Source organism: Peromyscus leucopus, chromosome 16_21 (assembly GCF_004664715.2).
Source record: "Peromyscus leucopus breed LL Stock chromosome 16_21, UCI_PerLeu_2.1, whole genome shotgun sequence".
Taxonomy (NCBI): Eukaryota; Metazoa; Chordata; class Mammalia; order Rodentia; family Cricetidae; genus Peromyscus; species Peromyscus leucopus.
This window is the reverse complement of record NC_051084.1, coordinates 15,904,210-15,926,499: the sequence shown is the minus strand read 5'-3', so window position 1 is coordinate 15,926,499 and position 22,290 is coordinate 15,904,210. Positions and strand designations below refer to the sequence as shown.

Below are 22,290 nucleotides of genomic sequence, written 5' to 3'. Positions count from 1 at the left end.
ATAGACCTAAGACAAAGCCCTCAGGACCCCCATCATGGGGACATGGGTGACTTCCATGCGGGAGAAGTGATCTAAGTGCATACAAATGGACCCAAGGAAACATGGGCTTGCTCCTTTCCATGGCCAGCCCCAGCACAAGGCCTAATGCTTGTCTAAATGGCTCCAGAAGTGGGATAGATGCACTGTGAGCAGCGCAGAGGGCGTAGACAGTGAGAAACCCTCGGGATGGCAGGGAGGACAGGGACACTGAGCAATCTCTAGGGTAGGCAAGAAGCAATCAAACCTTGAGGGACATCCCTGTGGGAGATTCGGGGGCACAGGCCTGCCACTAGAGTCCAGAAACCATTGGTAGGGTGAGGGGCTGGATTGGACAGGGAAGCTCAGCCAGCCTGTTTCCAGACCTCCCTCCAGCTGCCAGAGCTGGAGCCAGGAGCCACGACCAGGACCAAGGCTGCTGTGGGCACACTCAGGGGACTTGCCAGGTTTAATGGGACCCTGCTGTTGGGACCTTGAAGCCACGGGTGGACTTTGAGTGAGGGCCCCAAACCTCTGTTTTATATATATTGGGTGTCTGCACCTGCATGGCCGCCAAAGTGTTGCTTCAGGGTTGAAACTGAGACTTTCTCTTGCACGCACAAGTGCACTTCACAGAGGGGCTGGCAAAGGGAAGCGATAGAGAAAGAGCAGTCACACACCCCAGGGAGCCTTTGGATTTTATTTATTTATTTGTTTGTTTATTTATTTATTTATTTATTTATTTATTTATTTATTTATTGCTAACAAGGTCTCATGAGGCCCCCACTGGCCCCAGATTTGCTGTGTAACTGAAACTGGCCTTGAACTCCTGATCCTCCTGCCTCAGCCTCCTAAGTACTGGGGATACAGGTGTGTGTCTCCTTGCACAGCTTCTAAATACCTTCCTAGCAGCTGGCCTGAGATCAGAAGTGACACAGACCGTAGGTTACACCAGGGTGAGAAGCCAGCACCGACAGAAGGAAAGCTGGGCACACCAGCCCTCTACGCTGACCCAGGACGTAAGAAGCCCAGCCAGACCGGACCTGAGGAAAGAAAACCACAGTCGTAGCCATCAGTTACCTCCCAAAAGAGCCAACGGGGAAGTGATTATTTGGTCACTTTAAACACATCTTTAAAAACTTGATGGCTTTCTTGCTTGATCAGCTCTTCGCAGCAAGACGTGATGGGCAGCCCTTTCATTCTGTTTTGAAAAGGTTCAGCTCCAAAACTGAGCCCTCTCAGCCCAAGAAATAAACTTCAACAGACTGGCACAACAGACTCAATGGAAGAGTCGCATGCAGAGCAGTCCATTGGTTAGCCCAGGACTCCGGTACTGATGTAGCCCCCATCCAATCATCCTTCACATGAGGTGCTGGCTGGGCAGTGCGGGTCATCCCTATACCCCGTCATTCGCATGGGCATGCTGGAAAGACCTCTGACGCCAGTCCTAGTGAGGAGAGGGGGCGGTTCACAGGGAGGGGCCTGGCAGGAGGTGCTGCCCAGCAAGACCTTTGCAATACATCTTCTGCTCTCCTTACCTCATCTCTCTCCACGACATGGGCTGAGGAGGAAGTGTGACAGGTGCCGGACACCAGAGCAGGGAGGTGGGTGCCAGTTGCCTCTGACAACATCCAGCAGGCTCTGTCCCCAAGCTCGGGGGCGGGGCAGGGGAGGCGAGCTCTTGGTGAGTTCAGGATGCGTCTCTCAAGGCCCTCGGCCTCCTTCCTGTCCGTGAAGGCCCCATTCGGCTCCTGGTCCAAGAAGAACCCACCTTCCCAGCCTACCTCCCTGCCACCACACCCACATCTGAGGATGATGCTTGGTCCGTGGCTCAGCCCAGGTTCTGTTAAGAGCGGTCCTTGAGATCTGGTTAGATGATCCCATATATCCATGGGTAGTGCCAAATAAAGCCCCTCTTCAGTGGTTCCAAAAGAGAGGTCTCACATCTAACTCCTGCCTTCCCTGCCCTCCAGACAGTGAGCTGTGCCACTGTGCCCACCTCTGCCCTTAGAGACAAAGCTCTTGACATATCTCTATACCTTATGCCCCATGAGCCATGGGTGGCACAGGAGGGCACCATCTGTCCTGGACTGAAAGGGAACTGGGTACCCAACAAGGGTCTCTTTTAGCCATCACTGTTCTGGCCACTGGTCACCAGAAGCAGAGAGGCTGAGGTACCCCCAAGGAGGTCCCAGTGGTAGTACCTCACTACCCATATAGCTCCCTAGCAGGTGCCCAAGTCCCTTGAAACCAGCAGGGCCACCCTGCCTCCCTTGTGCCCTGGCCTCTACAGCCCTCCCTGTTCCTCTTAGCTCAGCACTTGATGGTGGCACAATACCTGTGACCAGAGCTGTTGGGGTCAGAGCTAGGGCCTCGACAGTGCCCGCCACCCAAGCTCCAGCACTTGTCCTCAGTAGACCAATTAGACAGTGAGAACAAAAGCAGAAAGGAGATGCAATCTGCACACTGGGAAGAGGAACATAGATACAGTGACCCCACAGGGGTCCTCACACAGGTTTAAGTAGAGGGCATGAGGTTTGAGTAACTAAGCAATCCTGGCTGAGGTGGGGTCCTGTCCAACAGTGATCCATCATTGTCTGGGCTCTGGGCTCTCCTGTCTGACGGGTTGTCAGAACTGTGTGAAATCTCTCCTGGGAGACAAGCGCCCCTCTGGCTGGCATAAGAGAACTAGCCTTTTCCTTCTCCCAGCGTGAGACTCCTGGAGCAATCCCAATTCCTGGGGTCAATTTCCTCAGTGTCTGATGGCCAAAGGGAGGGGCGTCGATGCCTCTGTAGCATCTCTTCACTCCCATCAGGATGATGACACACGTGTCTTCACTTCCGATCGCCTCTGTGAAGGAGCCCCACACCAGGCCTGCTCCTCCTCCGTCTAGACTTGGATATTTCGAGCCACTGGAGGCCTCATTTCCAAACACTGGGATTCCTCTAGAGCCCGTGGCTGGTAGATAGATGTGTGTGCTCCAGGAGGTGGGGTGGCCAAGCCAATGGGACTTGGCTGATCTGGGGGAGCCTGGGCAGGAGAACGTCTGCCATGAGACAGGCTAGGAAGCCTCAGGACAGGAAGATGGAGGAGTTCCATGGTGTGCACGCCCACCCCTGCGGCTGCTGCCCTGAGGCCTGAGACTGGCTGTCTTTGGCCACTTGGCCCTGGGTAGCCAGGGGCCTTATATGTCTAGGCCAGGGCTTTCCTGACTCCAGAAGAGTAGACTAAGAACGTCAGATAAAAATACAGAATGCCCAATGAAAGCTGAACTTCAGGCAAATGAATATTTTTAGGAGGTATAACTGTAACCCAAATACAGCATTAGGGCTGAGCATGCAGCCTGAGGGGAAGGGCGCATTCCACAGGCGGACTCCCTGACACACAGGCAGGGGACTAGTCCCACAGAAGGGGAGAGCTTGGCCCGCCCCCAAATGTCCAGCTCCCATCCTGTGATAGTTTGGGTGTCAGTTTGGAAAGTGCTTGTAGATGAGATAATGTTTTTCTTTTTTTATTTAAGATTTTTATATTATTTTATGTACATTGGTGTTTTGCCTGCATGTATGTCTGTGAGAGTGTCAGGTCCTCTGGAACAGGAGTTACAGACAGTTGTGAACTGCCATGTAGGTGCTGGGAATTGAACCCGGGTCCTCTGGAAGAGCAGCCAGTGCCCTTAACTGCTAAGCCATCTCTCCAGTCCCATTTTTTTTTCTTTATTCTTCTCTCATATAATACATACTGACCCTCCCTCCCTCCTCCTAATCCCCCCACCTTCCATCTCCCCAAGATCCACTGTTCCTCTGTTTCCCTTCAGAAAAGAGCAGGCCTCCCAGGGATATCAACCGAACACATCATACAAGATGCAATAAGACTAGGCACAAACCCTCATATCAAGGCTGGATGAGGCCACCCAATAGGAGGACATGGGTCCCATAAGCAGGCAAAAGAGCCCCCATTGCTTATGGGACCCATGTTAGGAGTCCCCCAAGAACACTCAGCTACACTGTAACGTCTATGCAGAGGACCTAGCACAGACCCATGCAGGCTCCGTGGTTGCTGCTTCCATCTCTGTGAGCCCTATGAGCCCAGCCTGACACTGCCTGGAGTTGAATTTCTAAGTCTGACCTGGAGGTCATGCGGACAACTGGATCTCGTGCAATCCACTGAAAGCCTGAATAGATCAGGGACCTGCAGGTCAATAGGCTAGACTTCTTGGTCTGTGAGCGTTCCTAGGTTCGTCAGCCTGTCGGCCCATGCTACACTGGACTGAACATGATTATTAGCCTCCCAGTCCCAAGACATCTGTTTGTCTTGCTGTTCTCTTGCTTGTGGGCATACTCCCAACCACTTCCTCCCTCTCTGTTTTTATTTATTATTTTTTTTCTAGGTCCCAGGGCCTTGTGCATGCTGGGCAAGCACTCTACCACTGAGCTAAATTACCAGCCCCTCCCCCTTTTTAGTTTGAGACAAGATCTTACTAAATTACTCAGGCTGCCCTTGAACTCACCCTGTAACCCAAGCTAACCTGTAACTTGTGATCCTCCTGTCTCAGCCTCCAAAGAGGCTGGGATGACAGGCCTGTGTTACCAAGCCTGGCTGGAGCTGTTCCTTTGGAGACACAAACAGGCAAAAGTCCCTGAGCAGGAGTCCGGACGGCCCAAGTCTAGTCCCATCAGCCACCTGTGGCCTTTAAGTCTGTGCATGCATTAGACAAGGAATGGCCCAGGGCTGTTACCTGCTCTGTCCTACCCCCCAAGAGCACCTTCCCTCTTGGAAGCAGATGATGTCCACATAGTCTGTCTCTGAGGCAGGAGTGTTGATACAGTGCCCACTCACCCAGGAAGCTGGCACCAAGGAGAGGAGGCAGGCAACGCTCATCGCCAACACAGTGGGCACAAAACAGAGAACAGTAATTTGTCTTCCACCCCAAGGTGCCACCCTGGCTCTGGTTGGTCTGCTGAATGGAAACAAACATGAAAGCCGAACCTATAAATCAAGGTTTTTAAATTCTGAATGCAAGCCAGAGGGGAACAAGAACACTCAGGTATTTACAGCAGGCATGCTGGCTGTACCTCTGGTTTGCGTCTTGCTGATGGGGTTCATGCAGCCCCGGCTGCTTGCAGAGCCACAAGTTCGTGCTTCCTGACCCACCTAGCACTTCCTCAGCAAAGTCCCAAGTGTGCCGGGCCAGGTGCCTTCAGGAATCCATGGTGATGGGTGACAATAAACATGTTATAAAAATGTCACTGGACAAATCTCAGTTTTCAGCTAGGGCTGCTTCCTGGATGTCCTACCTTCCACAGGAACATGTCAGCAGTCATCTTTGTTCCTGGCTTCTAAGCTTCGCTTCCTACAAGAGTAGCCAAAAAAAAAAAAAAAAAAACAAAAAACAGCCAGCCATGTGTGAACGCACCTACATCACCTGCCTCCCAAACCCAGCTTGATCTGTGTAGCCCTGCTGTGGCACTGTTTGCTCTGAGGTCATTGTTCCTCATGTTGGGATCCCTAGGGTTTGACCTTTGACCTCTCCACGGCCAACACGTACCTTTGTCACCCCAACGCCTCCCTCACATACATACATGAACGCTTTCCCCCAGATGCCTGGCATGTGCACACATACGCATACCTTCCCATGGGTACAACAGCGTAAACGTATGCTGCGAATGCACGCTCACACATACCTTCCAGCCCTGCCTGGCCAGGCACTGTCCTGAGCAGCAGGCCTTGAGACCCCTCCCACACGGCTGGCTCAATCTGAGGCATGCTGGTCCTCTGTCCCTACATGAGTGTCACCGGCACCTTCTGCAAGGGCAGGTGCTGCATAGCGTGGATGCTACCTAGCAAACTGCTGTGCAGTGGGACCCATCCAGGTCACACTCTTTGGTCACATTCTCAACCAGGGCCTGCCTGCCTAGCCCACCACCTCAGGAGGCCCACATTCCCTCACAGCTGGGCTGCTCTTCCTCGATCTCCTCAACCAGCCACAGTCCCTAGCTCCTCCCTGAGCATGCTGTCTGTCCTCCATCCTCCTCCTCACCAGCCTTCGGCTTTCAGTCATGCTCATGAGGCTGCGGGAAAGGTCGTGGGGGGGAAGGCTTACTGTGGCCGATGACCATTCACAGGATTGCTGGGCCGCAGGGCAGGTTGGTGACGAGCGACAGGACCACCTCCCACAGGAACCATTTCAGAGCCTTTGGTTCCCACAACCCTAGATCTCACAGCTCTTCGGTCCCCGACGGGTGCCTGGTGCCACCTAACACTGCAGTGTGGAGATCACAGAAGCCACGGAGAGAGGGGCCAATCACCGAAGAAGAATGGCAAGACTTGTGGAAGGTCTGTGTGTTCGGTGGGAGGGCATGAGAGGGTGGGTCAAAGCTGCAGCAGCGTGGATCTGCTTGGATGAGAATGGCTAGGGAGCGCTGAGCTGGTTCCTCCTGCCTGCCTTGTGTCCAAGAAGGGCAGATAGTGAGCTGGTAAAGGGCAACATGTCATGTCTGCAACACCACAGGGGAGTGGCGGGGATTATATAGAGAACTCTGTTGTCACAAAGCCAGTGCCCAAAACCAGCAAAGCTTCCTCAACCCAGTGTCCCGAAGGGCAGGAGGCTCACACAGGCTCCTGGCTGAAGCCGTGACAAAGCTGGCTACTTCCTGAAGGAACCTGTGTCCACATCCTTCCGGCTCCTGGAGCCAGGGGCCGCCCTTGGCTCCTGGCCTCCCTCCCCATTCCCAGCCCAGCTGTATCTTTTTTCCTCCGCTGAGTCCCTCTTCCCAACCTGCTCCACACGGAACCGCGGTGCAACGGTCAGCAACTGCAACCTCGAGTCCTTTTCTGCCGCGGAAGGAAACGAGCCCATGCTTGTTCTGGGATTGGAGTGGGATGCCTGCAAGAGCCCGTTCTGCTGAGTGCTCCCTGGCTTCTTCCCCCTCTTCTCTTTCCTTCTCACTCACTCATCTCTTTTCTCATTTTGTCTCTTCTCCTTTCTTCTCCTTCCTCTTGTTTCTCACCTTTCCTTCCCCTCTCTCCTCCCTCTCCTTTCTTCTTCCCTTCCCTCTCCTCTACCCCTCCCCATCCCTTCTTTCCCCCCCCCCAGCCCCTGAGGGGCCAACATGGAGACACAGTGAGAAGATGGCCATGGAGAGAAGTCCAAGAAAGCTCTACCCCACCACCTGGCACCTGTCCTTAGACTTGCCACCTCCAGGAGCCTAATGGAGGACAGGACAGGGTGGTCTGTGTCTTTATCATTCCCGCTATTCTCCTGCTGGATGGGTCTGTGTACAAAGCTTACCTGTCCCCCAGGACCTGGAATTGCCTACTTAAAAGTTGCCCACATTCCCCAGATGTAAACTAAGAGAGCCACAAAATCAGACTACAGGATACAAAATACACAGACATTCCCATCCCAGTCCTAACCCGGCCAGGGTAGCCCAAGATGTATGTCATTATTAGGCAGCTCTAATCCAAACCACAAAGCCACCCTTCCTAAGAGGGCACAAGAGCATCTCAAAAAGTGACAGAACAAAAAGGCTTGGGACAAGAGGGAGTCCCCTTGCTTCGGTCTGCACAGAATGAGGGAAGAGGCAAAATGGTTGGCCTCCAATGGTCTCGACAGCAGCACATGGCCACTTCTGATGGCTAATGTCACCCAGTGTCGCCTGGGTGTCCTCTCCCTTTCTGGGCAGTGTTGTTGCCATGGTTACAAGTGAAGAGCCAGTTCTCAGCTCCAAGCTTGATGCACGTCCTGCCTCTGGCTATGGTGGCCATGCAGACAGGCTGGCTGAACAGGTCTGCTTTGCCTCACCCACTGGCCGCTAGCCTTTCTTCCATCTGGAGTCAACCAAGCTCTGGCCTTTTGTTTTGACAACACCCCAAAGCCCAGTTCCCAAGTGACAGTGTCCAGGCCAGCCATCCGAGATTCAGATTCCAGCCCAGGCTGCCAGGAGCCAACCACCACTAAGGACGCACGCCACTCCTCCTGGACACCTCAGCTCTTCTCTGAAGCAGAGCAGAACCCACCATGCCAGCCACTGGGAGAACCCACCAAAAACACCTTTGAAAGCGAGCTGGCCCTGTGATGTAGAGGCTGTGGTCCCCTCCCAGTGGCCTGTGTCCTGAGTAAAGAGGGTGGCCGAGAGCTGCTGTTATCCCAATGCCAGATTCACACAGAGTCATGGGATTTTGCCTTGGCAGGGCCTGGACACTGACCCTGCCAGAGCTGTCTGTCCCACCCATGCTCATGGCTTTGTCCTTGGCACCACCCGGAGGTCCTTTCCAAAGCAGGGGCTTTCCCCCTGAGCCCAGCACTCAGGGACTCAGGTCAGGGTCTCCTCAGCCTGTGCTATACAAGGCAGAGATGTCCACTGCAGGTTCAGAGAGCTGCACAAAAGCTGTCCTCAGAATCCCAGGAAAGCAGCTGCCTCTGGATGCTGGAAAAGTCTGGAAACGGATGCTAACACAGAGACCCCTGAGCAGGCAACAGTCTCTAGAGGCCTGAGGGCAAGGGGCAACACTCCCTGCAAGGACCACAGACACACTGCGCCAGGAATGAGGGAGAGATAGCAAGTGTAAATGCATGTGCCCAGAAAGGAGGTGGCACCAGTGAGCGGTTCATGTCTGTAAGAGTGTGCATGTGAGTGTGTGCGCATGAGCATGAATGTGACATCACGCCAGTGTTTGGCTGGCTTGTATGTAGTAAAAATGTGTGCATGTGTGCATGCATGTGTGCGTGTGTGTACGTGTGTGTGTGTGTGTGTGTGTGTGTGTGTGTGTGTGTGTGTGCAGACTTCGGAAGCTGGTAGGCCCTGCTCTGCCTACACTGAGGGGTTCCCTAGGAGGGAGAAACCAGTCTTCAGGGAAGGGAGACAGGCTGACAGGTGACGTGAACACCCTCGGGTCTTTCAGACACATTAACTGAGAACTGATCTGGAGAGCAGAGACTTGGTGTGGGAAGGCTCCATGGCAGGAGAGCACACTGAGAGGAGGAAGGTTTCATCCATTGTGGAATGAACCTAAAGAGCAAGGCAAGGATAACCCAGTTGGCAGAGAGGTACCAGGCCATCCCCAGGGACATGAGTCTCCAGGTAGGGCACCTGGAAACAGCAGTGGGAAGAAGGTTGGTGGGGTCGGCAGGCACCTGTGACCCCAGAGCAGGGGTAGGAAGCTGTCAGGAGGCAACAAGCATCAGTAGAAGGTGAAGCCCATGAGTCATCAAGTCCTGAGCCTGGGAATCCCCAGACTCAGGAGACTTTGTCTCTGGCATGGCCCTCGTGTGGCCTGTAAGCCTGTGGAGCATCATTGCGTGGGAACGCCTGCACGATCCAGGTGCTGCTGGCCCAGCCTGGAGGTCACACTGAACGCTTCTCTGGAAGTATGCTGCCAAATGATGACCTTTTCCCAGGATATGAGAGTGGAATTCTGACATGTAGTGTTTACCAATTTCCTTGGTGTAGTGTAGCACCTCAACATGGTCAGATTGAAGGTGCCATGGCGCAAGCTGGCTCCCAGCATTCCTGATACCTCATGATCAGCAGGACGCAGCTCTAACCATCAGTTGGAGATGCCCTCCCAGCTGTGAGGACCCGCAGACACTGACAGGGATGCAAGGGACAGGTGTCAGCTGCAGTTGATGACACAATCCCCGTCAGCAGCTTTTTGGCACAAAGAACTTTATTGGGGGTTCACAGAAAGACTGAGAAGGGGACAGATCCGGTTCAGGACTGGGCTTCCAGGAAAGGCAGCTCAGAAGCCATCCTAGGTTGCTGCATGGCTGAGAGCTGCCACGGGTCCAGAACACTCACTCCATCTCAGTCTACAACTTACCATCCGCCACCTCTGACCCCATCCGAGGAACTCAGTCTAGAACCATGTCTTAGGAGACCACATGGGACTAGTGGGGGGGGGAAGCGTCCAGAGGGACCAGTGACTAGGACCTGGGACGGTGACTTTATACTGACTGAGGTGGGAGTGGGGTGAACAATACTGAGCCAAGTGGCACAAACTGCCCACTGTGCCTGAAGGACATCTGGGCACCTCTGTTTGTGTGGCGAGGTCCCACCTGCCTTCCAGAGTCTGGGGGCGTAGAGAAAAGGGTCTGTCTAGGGTCTAGAGGGTCTGTGTAGGGTTGGGGAGGAAGAGCATCCCATTCAAGGGTGGAAGGATGGGGAAGCTGGTGGAAGCAGATGGGATCCAGGGAGAAAGAGCATCTCAATGCACTGCTCCCCCTCCAACCCCCGCCGTGAGTCTCCATCAGCGAGTCCAGCCTCATACACTTCTCCTGTGAGCTGGTCATGGAAGGGAAGATAGAGGACAGGGAACGGCATGGCGGGGGAGATGGGACTCCAAAGAAGCAGGGTTGGGAGCCTGGATGAGGAGGAGAGTGCTGCGGTCTCTGGGGTTCTTACAGGAGGAGGCGCAGCTTTCTCCAGGCTCCACCCACATAGACTGTCCAGCAGGGGCTGGGCAGGAGCCCTGTTGATGCACAACCAGGGAGGGCCAAGCCCTAGGCTAAGGGTAGCAAGCCTGGCAGTGAGTTGAGCAGCCTGGGAAGGAGTCCTACCCCTGTGTATCTAAAGGGCCCACCCACTGGGTGACTCTGGGACAAGAGCAACAGAAGAGCTCTGGGGTGCTGACCTCACCACCCAGCCTCCATCCATCCTCTTTCCTGACCTGGCCATGGCCACGGGACAGACCTGCTGGACAGTGGCAGGCTCCTGAGACAGGGAGGGCCTCCCTCCTTAAGTGGGGGGGGGGATGGAAGGGCTGCAGGGACCCAGCTACCACCTGCATTGTGGCACCAGCCTGGAAGCAGCTCCACGCATCACACCACACCGTAAGAGGACGACAAGCCATATCCTCTGCACCAGCACCTCCGGAGTAGGTGCCAGGCTAGGGGTGTCCCTGTTCATGGGGCAGACACAGACACTCTCGGCACTGCCACAGCAGTAAGATAGCACCCAGTCTTTAATCCAAGCCCTCAGCTCGGGCTTTCTAGCCTCTTCTCCTTGGGACAGAACCCTCCAGGTCCAGACTACTCTGCCCTCAGCACCTGCCTCCCCTGAACACTTAACCGAACACCACGTGTTGGCTATGTCTGTGCCATGCGGTCCAGGCAGCAGCCACTCGGGTGCCTGGTGTTCCTAAGGAGGCTACTCATGGCTCTGATTCTCACTGGAACGGGAACGGTGCTACTAGCCCCTGCCAGGGCCCGATTCCTACAGCCCTGCAGACAGTGCCGCTTGGCCCAGTGCCGTGGGCCAAGAATGGTGGGCAGGGTCTGAGCTCATCTAAGGCTTCAGATTAGTACTCCTCCCATATGGCACACGCTGGGGATGGTGGCCCCAGGGCCACCATGTAGGTGTGAGCACTCAGCAGTGGGAGGAAGTCTGGAATTCATGAGTGTTTCTTTCTCATGTACTTCTGTGGCTGACAGTCATGTGGCCTCAGGTGCCATGTCTCTTGGTGACAGAACTGTGGGCCACAGCGATGCTAAAACCAAGCCAGGCCGGGCCCCAGACACAGTCTCACCTTGTCCCTGCAGATCACAAGAGAATTTCCAACAGAAACAGAAGCTACAGTCAATTTCCACTGAAAGAGACATCTAGACCGGACACTCGACATCCACACAATCTATGCTCATTTGCTTCTTCATATGCTCATTGCTTCAAGTACTCAACATAGCTTAAGATAAAAAACACTTATCCAAAAAGACAGTAAATAATAAAACCGGAAGTTAGTCAAGTAGGTGGCTGTAACATCTACCCCTGAACATGAAGTAAGATAGGTAAGAAAATTGACCAACAAAGTAACGCTGGGATTTCAGCGAGGTGAAAAGAGGAAGTTCTTGTTGCTAGAGAAAAGCAGCCTCCTGTGAATTGGCATGGAAACCTCAAACACCAGTCCCTCTTCCTTTGAAAAGCTGCTTTTGATATCGGCAGTAGAAAAGCAAGGCACAGGAGCCACTGTGATTGACAGGCTTCCACTGGCCAGGCACAGACGGGAGTGGCGGAAGCAAGGGAGGGCCATAAGTTGTCTGGCAACGGGCACTGCCATGGTGAGCCCAAGCTGGATCTTTCTCGTGTCTCCCCATTTCCTCCCCGTCAATGGACCGAAATTTTGGCACAAGGGCAACCCAAGCACTCCCAGAACAAAGGTCAGTGCGGGCCGGTACAGGCTGTACTTTGCACTGACCTCTCCAGAAAGGTCTAGATCGCCAGTGCTTTGCTCTGGGAAAGGGCAACATCTTTGTTCAGATGTCCTGGGAGAGCAACGGTAAACAGAGTGAGCCATTCCCCAGCGGCAAAGCTGCTGATGCCTCTGATTGACACTGCCACAGCCATCCTCCCCACCAGGGCCCCATCTTCGTGTGCACGAATATCCACTTCCCACAGCACCGGGTGGAAAACGTTGGCAGATCAGAGGGGTGGCAGACCTACACCACAAGCAGCCTGGGTTTGAGTGCCAGCTGAAGCCAGCCCTGGCAAGGTCTTCCATTTCTCTAAACCTCAGTTTACCTACCCATTAAGATGGGCAAATCCCCTACTGTGCCGGCAGTGGCTGCAGAGACGAAACGCCAATGAAAGTGCTTTGGGGGCTGTGCAGAAGCGGTTGTAATGCACCTCCCCGGAACACAAGAGCACCATCACCTCCCCCGGTGCAGAAACCAGGACAGCCAGGCTCAGTGGCCCACCAGAGGCAGGCGCTAGGGCACAGGGCTGAGAGGCTCCTTGGAGACTGGCGCACTAGGCAGGGACTTCAGATACTCCAGGTGCCGCCTGGCATCTTCCTGGTTGTGGCGCACGTAGTACACGACATAGGCAATCACCATGGTGAACCAGCAGAACATGGTGACCAGCATGGCCACATCAGTGGTCTTCCGGTGGGTACTGCAGAAGCTGGCACCCGAGTCCAAGACCTGGATCAGCGGCTTCCCCACGAACTGCTCCTGTGCTGAGGTGTGGCAGGCAATTTCGTCCACAGAGTCAGGGTCCAGTTTCAGCTCCCACAGGGCCTCCTGCAGAGCACACTCACAGTGCAGTGGATTGTGGGACAGGCGGATCTTGGCACTCAACTTGCCCAGGGCGTCCTTTGGAATTCTTCGGATGCGATTGTGGGATAAATCCAGAAGCCGCAGGCCCCCGGCCAGACCTGAGAAGGCTGCAGGCCCAATGGCCTCGATGGCGTTATGGGACAGGTCCAGCTCCCTCAGCTGGGGCAGGTTCTGGAAGGCTCCGTTGGGGACTCGGGAGATTCTGTTGGCATCAAGCTTCAAGAGCACCGTGTCCGCGGGGATGTCCCTAGGGATCTCCTGCAGGCCTTTGGAGCTGCAATGGACAGCCACAGCCCCGGCGTGGTCAGGGCACTGGCAGGCCTGTGGGCAGGAGGCACCTAAGCGCAAGCAGAAGAGGATGAACAAGCAAGACCCTTGGGAGGGCGCCAGTGGGGATGAGGGGCTCTGCCTGCCCCTGGGGCCCATCTTGCCTCCACCTGACCCAGGTGGCTCTTCTCTAGTGGGATTTGCAGGTGGCTGTCCTTCCCCACGTCGCGGGCAGTCATCCAACACAAACTCTGTGTCCTCACCTGCAGAAGAGCCTAACGGTCTCAGCTCTACAAGAAAAAGAGAAAGAGAGGTGGGGGTGACCAGCACTGCCCATTACCGTCCGCCTGGGAGGACAGAAGCAGGGAGGAAAAGCGTCATAGACACACCAGGTTGGAGGCAGGGTTGCAGGCTATCAAATATACCTGCCTTGTAACTTACTCTGGAAGATTCCCAAGGCCACCCAGAGAAGCATCTCCCAGCTAAAAAAAGACAACTAGAGCTAAACGCTGGCTGGAGACCGGCCCTAGCGAGATGGTTACAGAACCCTGCCCTAGCCCTGGTCACCCACCTATAGCTGGGGACCCAAGTCTGGGCGGAGGCCCAGGGATCCATCTCTCTCTCTCTCTCTCCCCTCCCCCAACTCCAGGCGAGTGCTGGCTGAGGGCTTCCCTCCCGATCTGTGCCAGCCAGGTCGGGCGGGGCAGGTGGCCGCGTGTGCCCATTTGTCCCTGAGCACTTCGGCTACCTGTGACACCTTAAAGACGGCGGCCATCAGTTACAGCTCGCGGGGCGCTCCGAAGCAGCAGCTCCAGGACCGCGGCGCTGGGGGCAGCGGAGAGGAAAAGCAGCCCCCTGCGTGCGGCCGGGCTGGGCGAGGAGCGGCGGCAGAGAGCAGGGTAGCAGGGCCGGGACACCGGAGCTCCGCGGGTGGGAGGCCACGCGGGCCGGTGGGGGCTTTACCTGAGCGGCCGGGGCTGCTCTGAGCCTTCCGAGCTTCCCGAAGCCTGGCCAGAGCTCTCGCAGCTCCGCGGCGAGCCGCCCCGCGCCCACCCAGCGGCCAGTAGAGGAGAGCGGCAGGCAAGCCAGGGCGGGAGGGGCGGGGGCCTTTGAGATAGGGGAGGGACCGGCCAGAGGAGGGGCAGGAGGGTGGCGGGGTCGGAATGAGAGGGGTGAGGCCAGAGGGGCGGGGTTCTGCCTGTTGGGGCGGGGCCTTGAAGGGAGGGACAGGGTGGGGAGGCGCCTTGCTATAGGGATGGGACGGGTGAGAAGGGGTCCTGATAGGGGGCATTGGTGTTGTGTGCCTTAGGGGACGGGGCGGAGCCTGTTGTGGGTGAGAGGTGTCCAGGTAAGGGCGTGGTCTGAGTGTTGAGGGGCGGGGCCTCTGAGGGGCGGTCCTTGTGCTAGGAGAGGGGCCTGAAGGAGGAGGGGCTGGGTAGGGGAGGGTCTTGTCTGAGGGTCAAGGCCCTAAGGGGAAGGGCCTGATAGGTGAAGGTCTGTGTAGGGGCTGAGGCCTGTGTAAGGAAAGGCTAAATAGAGTTTCTAAAGACGGTAGAAGACCAAGAGGGGAGAGGTGCGCAGGGTTATGGGCGGGGTTCCTGCGAGGGGCGGGGCCTGGTATAAGAACTGAATTGGCTGGGGCGGAGTCTAGGCGGGGCCTGGGAGGGCATGGGCGGGTTTAGGTGTCGGCTTTCTGGGGCATTGGTAAGGGGAGTGTCCATGGGCGTGCCACGTGGCCAAGCCCGGCCCTGAGCATCCCCACCGCCGGACTGATGTCCCTCACTCCAAATCCCAGGTCCAGGGTGGAGACACCCTAAGAAGGCAGATAGGGGCATCTACCTGGGACCTGATCCTCAGCTCCAGACCTATCACCACCGGCCTCAGGAGGACCTCAGTCTCCCTTTGTCACCTGCCTTCTTCGGACAGTGGAGTCTGCATTTTCCACAATGGCCTCCCACCACACAGGTTCTCTTTCAGACTCCTTATTTTGAGGAGTGGCTCTTGGGGCTGTGGGTCTCCCTAGGTCCGGTGTGCCAGTTTCTGGTCTGCTTACCTGTTCAGCTCCCGCCCGGTTTTGGTCTAGGGCTCTAATAAGGGCCATGAAGCACTGTGGAGCAGCAGCCTTGAATGAATACCCTGAAGGGCAGTGGCTGGAGCATGACTGACTTCTGGTTCCTCTGTCATACCAAATGATGAGCCAGTGTCTCTCACTGGAGACACTCCGGGTGTAGAGTGTTGGCGTGACCTGTGGTGTGGGTCTGTGTCACCCCAGAGGTTCATGGTGTGGTCTGTTTCCTGTCTGCTCCATCACTCTGCTTTTAGCTGGGTTGTTTGTTTTCCTTGATTTTGAGTTGGGAGAGTTCTTTGAAAACATCCTTCTCAGGCACATGGTTTGTAAATATTGCCCTTCAGTCTGTGCGGACTGATCTCCATTCTTCCCACAGTTTTTCCTACAGTTGGGTTGTAATTTTGAGGGAGTCTAACAGCGATTTTCTTTCTCTGGAGGATTATGATTTTGTGTGTCATATGTAAGATGCCTTTGCCTGAGGTAAAGCCATGGGGTTTTATAGAGGTACAGATCTGGGTTTGGAGTTAATCTGGATACATGGTATGAGGCATGGTATATGGACAGCCCATTTTGTCTGGATGTTGAGAGGACCATCCTTTCTCTAGTTTGCTGAGCATATTTTTTAAATCGAGTGGAGGTTGGATTTTGTTTTTGAAGGCCTGTTAACATGGGATTACAGCAGTTGATCTCCACGTGTTAAATTTGGGATTATAGCAATTGATCTCCACGTGTTAAATTGGCCTCTGTCTGGGGAGAAAGCCCACTTGCTGGTGATGTCATCGTCTTTGTATGCAGTTGAATTATTTACCATGTTTACAAGTGCCGAGTTTTCCCTTTTAGCCTAATGTTTTGTGTCACTCAAGAAAGTGACATCTCATCCAAGCTGTCGCAGAAATGAGTTCATAACGCACCCCTATGACCTTTTCAGTGTCCATGAAATGTGAGTGATTGGCCATACTGTTCTCAGTGCCCTACGCTCCCCAGTGCCCTGCGCTTCCTCTCTGAGAATTCAGGATAGGCATGTATCGGTTGACTGTTGATCAACTCAGAACAACAGCTTGTGGGTTAAAGTGGCTTCTCCGCTGTCTCACTTTTCCCCGTGGATTTCCACTCTGGACTTTCTTCTGTCCTCTGCTTGCACGTGTTTAATCCCCTCTTCGCTTTCTAGTTTCCTCGGCTAGAGGCTGCGCTCCGGGGCGCTGCTTCCTTCTCCAGCACAGGCACGCCCTCTCATCTGGTTTCAGCTGCATCCCAGAACTTTGGATTTTTTTTTTTTTTTTTAATTATCACCAAGTTTAAAATACTCTATAACCTCTCATTCTACTTTTTAAAATAAATATTTATTTTGTGTTTGTGTGGTCAGGCCAATGCCACCCACGTGTGTGGAGGTCCGAGGACAACTTGGAGAAGTTGGTTCTCTCCTTCCACCCTGTGGGTCCTAGGGGTCAAACTTGGGTCCTCAGGCTTGGCTGCAAGCATGCTCTTCCCACTGAGCCATCTCATCAGCCTCTCCATTTCTTGTGTGTCCCATGAATTTAACCGTATGTCATTCAAATTCCAGATGTTTGGAAAATTTCCAGCAATCTTTTTTTTTTTATTGCTAACTTTATCCATTGTCAGAAGATATATTTTATGTTTATATTTTATGTTTTAGGACCTCTTCATTTTACTGAGACCCATTTATGGTCCAGAATCTGGAGATGGCTTGCATGCACTCCTATTACTGTTCTTCTGCTCAGTGGGGTGTTCTGTATCTGGGATGGAGACTGCTGGCTATGTTGCAGAGAAGCTTCTGGAATTACCAACTCACCTGCTGGCTCTAAAAGTGACCGATATGTGGGGATTGAATCCCTAGTTATAACTGTAAATTAGGGCCATCAAGATGGCTCAGCTGATGACGGCACCTACTGACGCCTGATGGTCTGAGTTCGAGTCCCAGAATCCCCCAAAAGTAAGAGAGCACTGACTCTACAGTTGTCCTCTGACCTCCACATGTGTGCTGTGGTACACACACACACACACACACACACACACACACACACCACAATAATACTTTTTTTGTTTGATTTTTTTTTTTTTTTTTGAGACAAGTTTCTCTGTGTAGCTCTGGTTATCCTGGAACTTGCTCTGTAGACCAGGCCAGACTTGAACTCAGAGATCCACCTGCCTCTGCCTCCTGAGTGCTGGGAGTAAGGGCATGCGCCACCACCACCCAACTAAAATAAAATGTTAAAAAAAAAAATTTTAAAAAAGTATAGACTACTCTACTTTCCGTGTGTGTGTGTGTGTGTGTGTGTGTGTGTGTGTGTGTGTGTGTGTTTGTATCTGTGGGTGTATGTATGATTACATGAATGTGTGTGTGTGAACACACATGTGTACACGTGTTCTACAGGAAGTTGATCTTGCATGTCTTCCTCAGTCTCCACCTTAGTTTTTGAGACAGTGTCTCTCACTTAACCCAGTGCTCACCAATGTGACTAGTCCAGCTGGCCAGCAAGCCCCAGGAATCCTCCTGTCTCCACCTCCCCAGCACTGAGACCACAGGCCCACGATGCTGTGCCTGGCTCTTTTGACATGGGTGCTGGAGTCTGAACTCAGTTTCTCATGCTCATGCAGCAAGCACATTACCAACCGAACTGTCTCCCCAGACCCCCCAGTGTCTGCTCCACTCATGTTGAACCCTCATGTTGTGACCCTGTGTATTCTTGACTAACTGACCCTACTGTCGCTGTGAATTGGTCCTGTGGATCCCTAGAAATCCCCCCTGTCTTCTGTTAATACAGCCAGGCCAGCTTCCTTTTGGTCGAGTGAGGGTAGGACGTTCCCATCCATCCTTCCTCATCACATAAGGGGACTTTCCATTTCAAGCCACTTCCTTTGGGGTCCCACAGTGTCGATGCAGCGCTCGAAACCAATCAACTCCAGAGGGAAAAAACAATAACTCTACAGCGGAGAAAGTGCATCTGTGTGGCCAGCTGTGCTGGTTGCTCTTCCCATTGCTGAACAGTTTGACAAGCGACTTACAGGAGGATTTGTTCTGGTTAATAGTGTGAGGCTGCTGTCCTGGTGGGGAAGACAGCAGGTGCCCGTCCACAGCCCGGAAGGCAGGATTTGCTCAAGACTCGCTTACTCCCATCTTAGAGGACCAGGAAGCAAAATGACTGACTGATGGCATTCAGCCGCCTTTTTCCTTCCTCCTCTGTTATTCCACCTAAGCCCCCAGCCCATGGGATGGTGTCACCTTTACCCATTTAAATGAGGTGGGTCTTCCTGTCTCATTTAAACTCCTCTAGAAACACTCTCACAAACATGTCTAGAGTTGTTCTTCAGTCTTCTAGATGATTCTAAGTCCGGCCAAGTTTATAATGATTAGTCATCACACAGGGGATATGTCTTTAGTGATCAGACAGACGGTAGCTACCCATCGAAGCATACAAGGCCTGCTCTGGTGATGTCCTGCCCAGTGACTCCCTTCATGCAGCTGTGAGAAGACAGCAGACATGCTCAACCACACTGTCCAGAATGACAGAGTGCTCAGGGATGAAAAGATCACTACAGACAGCAGAAGTCTGCATCACTGATGCAGATGGAGAAAGCTAAGCAGTCAGTGACAACTGGTCTACCTCAGTGCGATGGGCTCCTAAGACAAAAGACGGCTATGGGAAATCCAGAGAAACTGAGTCAGCATTGCAGCTAGACTGCAGCTGGTTGGCCTCTGGTGTCTCCTGGCAGGGCTGTCTTGGTTTAAAGGATGACTGGGAGGGAGAAGGGCTCTAAGCAACCCCTCAACACATCTTTGTTTCCTCATCTCCTGCGTTGGACTAAGCATTTGGGCCCATAACTTGAACATTGGAGGCTTGGTCCCTAGCATGGTACTTCTGGAAGGAGGTGGAACCTTTGAGAGGTGGGACTCAATGGGGAAGGGGGGATCTCAGGTCATTGTGGAGGTACCCTTGAAGGGAACAATGGCCTGCATCTCTCAGCTGGTGGACATGTGATTGGTTTGTTCTGCTCCCATACGCTTGCTCCACACCCAGCCTTGTGCCATCATGCCATCAGCACGTGCAATGGCTCAATCTCAGGACACAGGGACACAGCCAGGGCAGAGCCAGTCATTTTTAAGATACGTGTTCTCAACAGCGTGGGCCAGACAGAGCCTCCTCCTTTGTACCGCTGGAATCCTTGTTTCTCCCAGAATTCCTAGATCTCCCAGGATTCCTGGATCTCCAGGGCTTCCTGAATCCTCCAGACTTCCTGACTTGCTGCATTGTTTTGAAGACTGAACTGGGAAAAGGACACCCCCACCCCCAGGACTGTGTCCTCTCAGGTTGGAGCCATGCGGTCGCCCTCACTGGGCTACCTGTTGCTTCCCAGAGACCCAAGACTTGTGTTGCTTGGCAGGAAATGTCAATCAGACCACCTCCTTCTGGGCATCTAGGCTTCTTTCCTGGGAACCAGGCTGCCTCCACGGGTTCATGCCAGCTCAGGATGTGTCCTCCAGTCTACTGGGAGAGGCCCTGTGCCCATCCCACCCCCTCCGCGCACGCACCCCAGAGTTCACATGCTTTCCTTTGTTCCCGGTGGTCCAAGTTGAGTCCTGGGCTTTTTCGAGATTAATTTTTATTTTTTTATTTTATTTATCTTTTTTTGTTTGTTTGTTTGTTTGTTTTCGAGCAGGGTTTCTCTGTGTGGCTTTGGAGCCTGTCCTGAAACTCGCTCTGTAGCCCAGGCTGGCCTCAAACTCACAGAGATCTACCTGGCTCTGCCTCCCAAACTCTGGGATTAAAGGCGTGCGCCACCACTGCCCAGAAAGATTAATTTTTAGATAGACTGATCATACCAGTCCTTTATTGTCCCATACCATTAAACCTCAGCATTGCCCACCCCTACCCTGGCTGCATAGTTGGTCTTGTAGTCAGTACCAATCCCTGAGTCATAGGTCACCCTGTCAGAGAATGGTACATTCCTCTAGAGGCCGTGACAGGATGCACTGTCTTCTTCTGATACTTCCTGTATCTAGCAGGTCAGCTGGAGCTGGGGGATGCCCTGCTTGAGTGCTTTCTAAAGTCTAGGGATGACAATCATTTATCTCAAAGTCCTCACTGCCTCCCCAGTGCCTGTGACCCAGCACCGGCCAGGAATCATAAGGACAGTGTCTCTTCCTGAAGGAGATCCAGCCTCTATCTGCCTTCTGCCTAGGGTAGAAGGCTCCCACAATGAGGACAGAAGTCCCTCCAGGAGATAGCACCTGCCCCAGAGGTAGCTCTTCCAGTCAGGATTATGGATAGTGGCAGCATCTGGCTGGACAGGGCCCCATAAAGCCAAGGTCAAGGCAGTGGTACCTGAGGACACAGGCACCGGGAGCCGCTGAATACACTCTGTCCTCATCCGTAATCCTGTTGTGGCAGAGGTGGCTTTCAGGACAGCACCTCTGGGGACTTGTTAAGATCCTGTGGTCACCCCAACCCAGCACCACTACCTACCACCCCAACCCAGTACCCTAGTCTGCCACCTAGACCAAGGTAAAGCAGCCCAAGTGGTGCTGGGGAACATTGGTGGCTAGCCATGCCTGCCCCTGGAGCTAGTTCCACCAGAAGCCACAGTCAGAAGTGAGCTCCAAACAGCGAGGCCACCTTTTGGAGGATGGTCTTGTGGTTTGCGTACAGGGGGATGCGCCGATCCACCACCTGCCATTCAGTAGACATCTGCAGGCCGCGGGTTGACTCCTTTGGGTCGTGGGTGCGCAGGTTCTGCAAGGACAAACAGCCTGTGTCCACCCAGCAACCTGAGTCCTCAGGCGGCAGGGGCCAGCACAGCCTATAATATTACCTCCTACCCATAGCCAGCTTTACTGTATGACACAAGATCACCTGCTCTGGGTGCCTGAGCTGGCCCTGCTGGGCACCAGAGGCTAAAATGAATGAAGGAGATGTGACCTTACTCAGAGGCCTTTAGCCTGCCAGGACAACCTGGATTTCACAGGGTGGGACTCTCCCACCCTGGTTCTAAATCAGCAGTGGGAAGGAACTGCTCTCAGTGCCAGTGGACAAATGTCCTGTAAAGAGGGCACAGGGAGTAGAAGAGGCCATGCCAGCCTCTCTGGACATGGTCCTCCTGTGGCGGTTAATATTGACTGTCAACTTGACAAGATCCAGAATCACCTCGGAGACAGATCCCCAGGCAAGTCCATGAGAGGATGTCTAGATTGGATTAACTAAAGGGGGAGGGTAAGAACCTCTCTGGATGTGGATGGCACCGTTCCCTGAGATGAGGTCCTGGGATACATAAAAAGGGGAGGTTGAGCTGAGGACCAGCATCCTACTTCCTGACCACAGATGCAATGTGACCAGCTGGTCCATGCTCCTGCTGCCGTGACTTTCCCAGCCATGGTCACTGCGAGCCAAGGTAGACTCTAACCCTTACATTGCTTTTTCTCAAGTATTTGGTCACAGCAATATAACTAATACACAGAAAAATAACTAATGTATCTCCTCACCAAACCACCTGAGTACAGGCTCCTACTGCCTCTCCCTGGTGCCCCTTTGGTCCCTCTGTGATGAGCACCTGCCTCAGCTCCCTACCCATGGGCAGCTCTGCCAAGACCCCCAGGCAGACCAACTACTGAGAAGGCCCTGAGATGTGTCCAGAGCATCAGCACCTGGAGGCTGGCCTCATACCTCTTCCAGACTCTTCAGCTCCACATCATTCTGGCCCTGGAAATGGATGCTGATGGCCACTGTCTCAATCCAGGCATTGTCTGTGTTCCTTGGGTCATCCACATACCCTTTGTACACCTGGAGGCCAGGACAGGGGGTAAGTTATCAGGCCCCCAGTGATGGGGCCCTGACTCCCCAGGCCACCATGGAAGAGCTCAGATCCACAGTGCCTCCTGGG

General features: G+C 53.8%; 2 protein-coding genes across 6 annotated transcripts in view; both read right to left on the bottom strand.

Annotated features, from left to right (window-relative positions):
- Positions 1–9,664: 9,664 nt before the first annotated feature.
- Lrrc3 (leucine rich repeat containing 3) lies at positions 9,665–14,424 on the bottom strand. The gene is made up of 2 exons (XM_028860454.2): positions 14,292–14,424; positions 9,665–13,618 (listed from the first exon to the last, which is right to left on the bottom strand). The coding sequence occupies exon 2, from the start codon at positions 13,485–13,487 to the stop codon at positions 12,714–12,716; it is 774 nt and encodes a 257-aa protein (XP_028716287.1). The 5' UTR covers positions 13,488–13,618; positions 14,292–14,424; the 3' UTR covers positions 9,665–12,713.
- Positions 14,425–20,132: 5,708 nt separating this feature from the next.
- Positions 20,133–22,290, bottom strand: part of Trpm2 (transient receptor potential cation channel subfamily M member 2) — a 51,631-nt gene continuing 49,473 nt past the window's right edge. For all 5 annotated transcript variants that reach the window (XM_028860425.2, XM_028860428.2, XM_037199485.1 and 2 more), the window contains 2 exons: positions 22,074–22,190; positions 20,133–21,146 (listed from right to left, as the gene is read on the bottom strand). In XM_028860425.2, the coding sequence (XP_028716258.1) occupies positions 21,000–21,146; positions 22,074–22,190 (264 nt within the window). In that variant the 3' untranslated portion in view covers positions 20,133–20,999. The remainder of the gene's footprint in view (positions 21,147–22,073; positions 22,191–22,290) is intronic.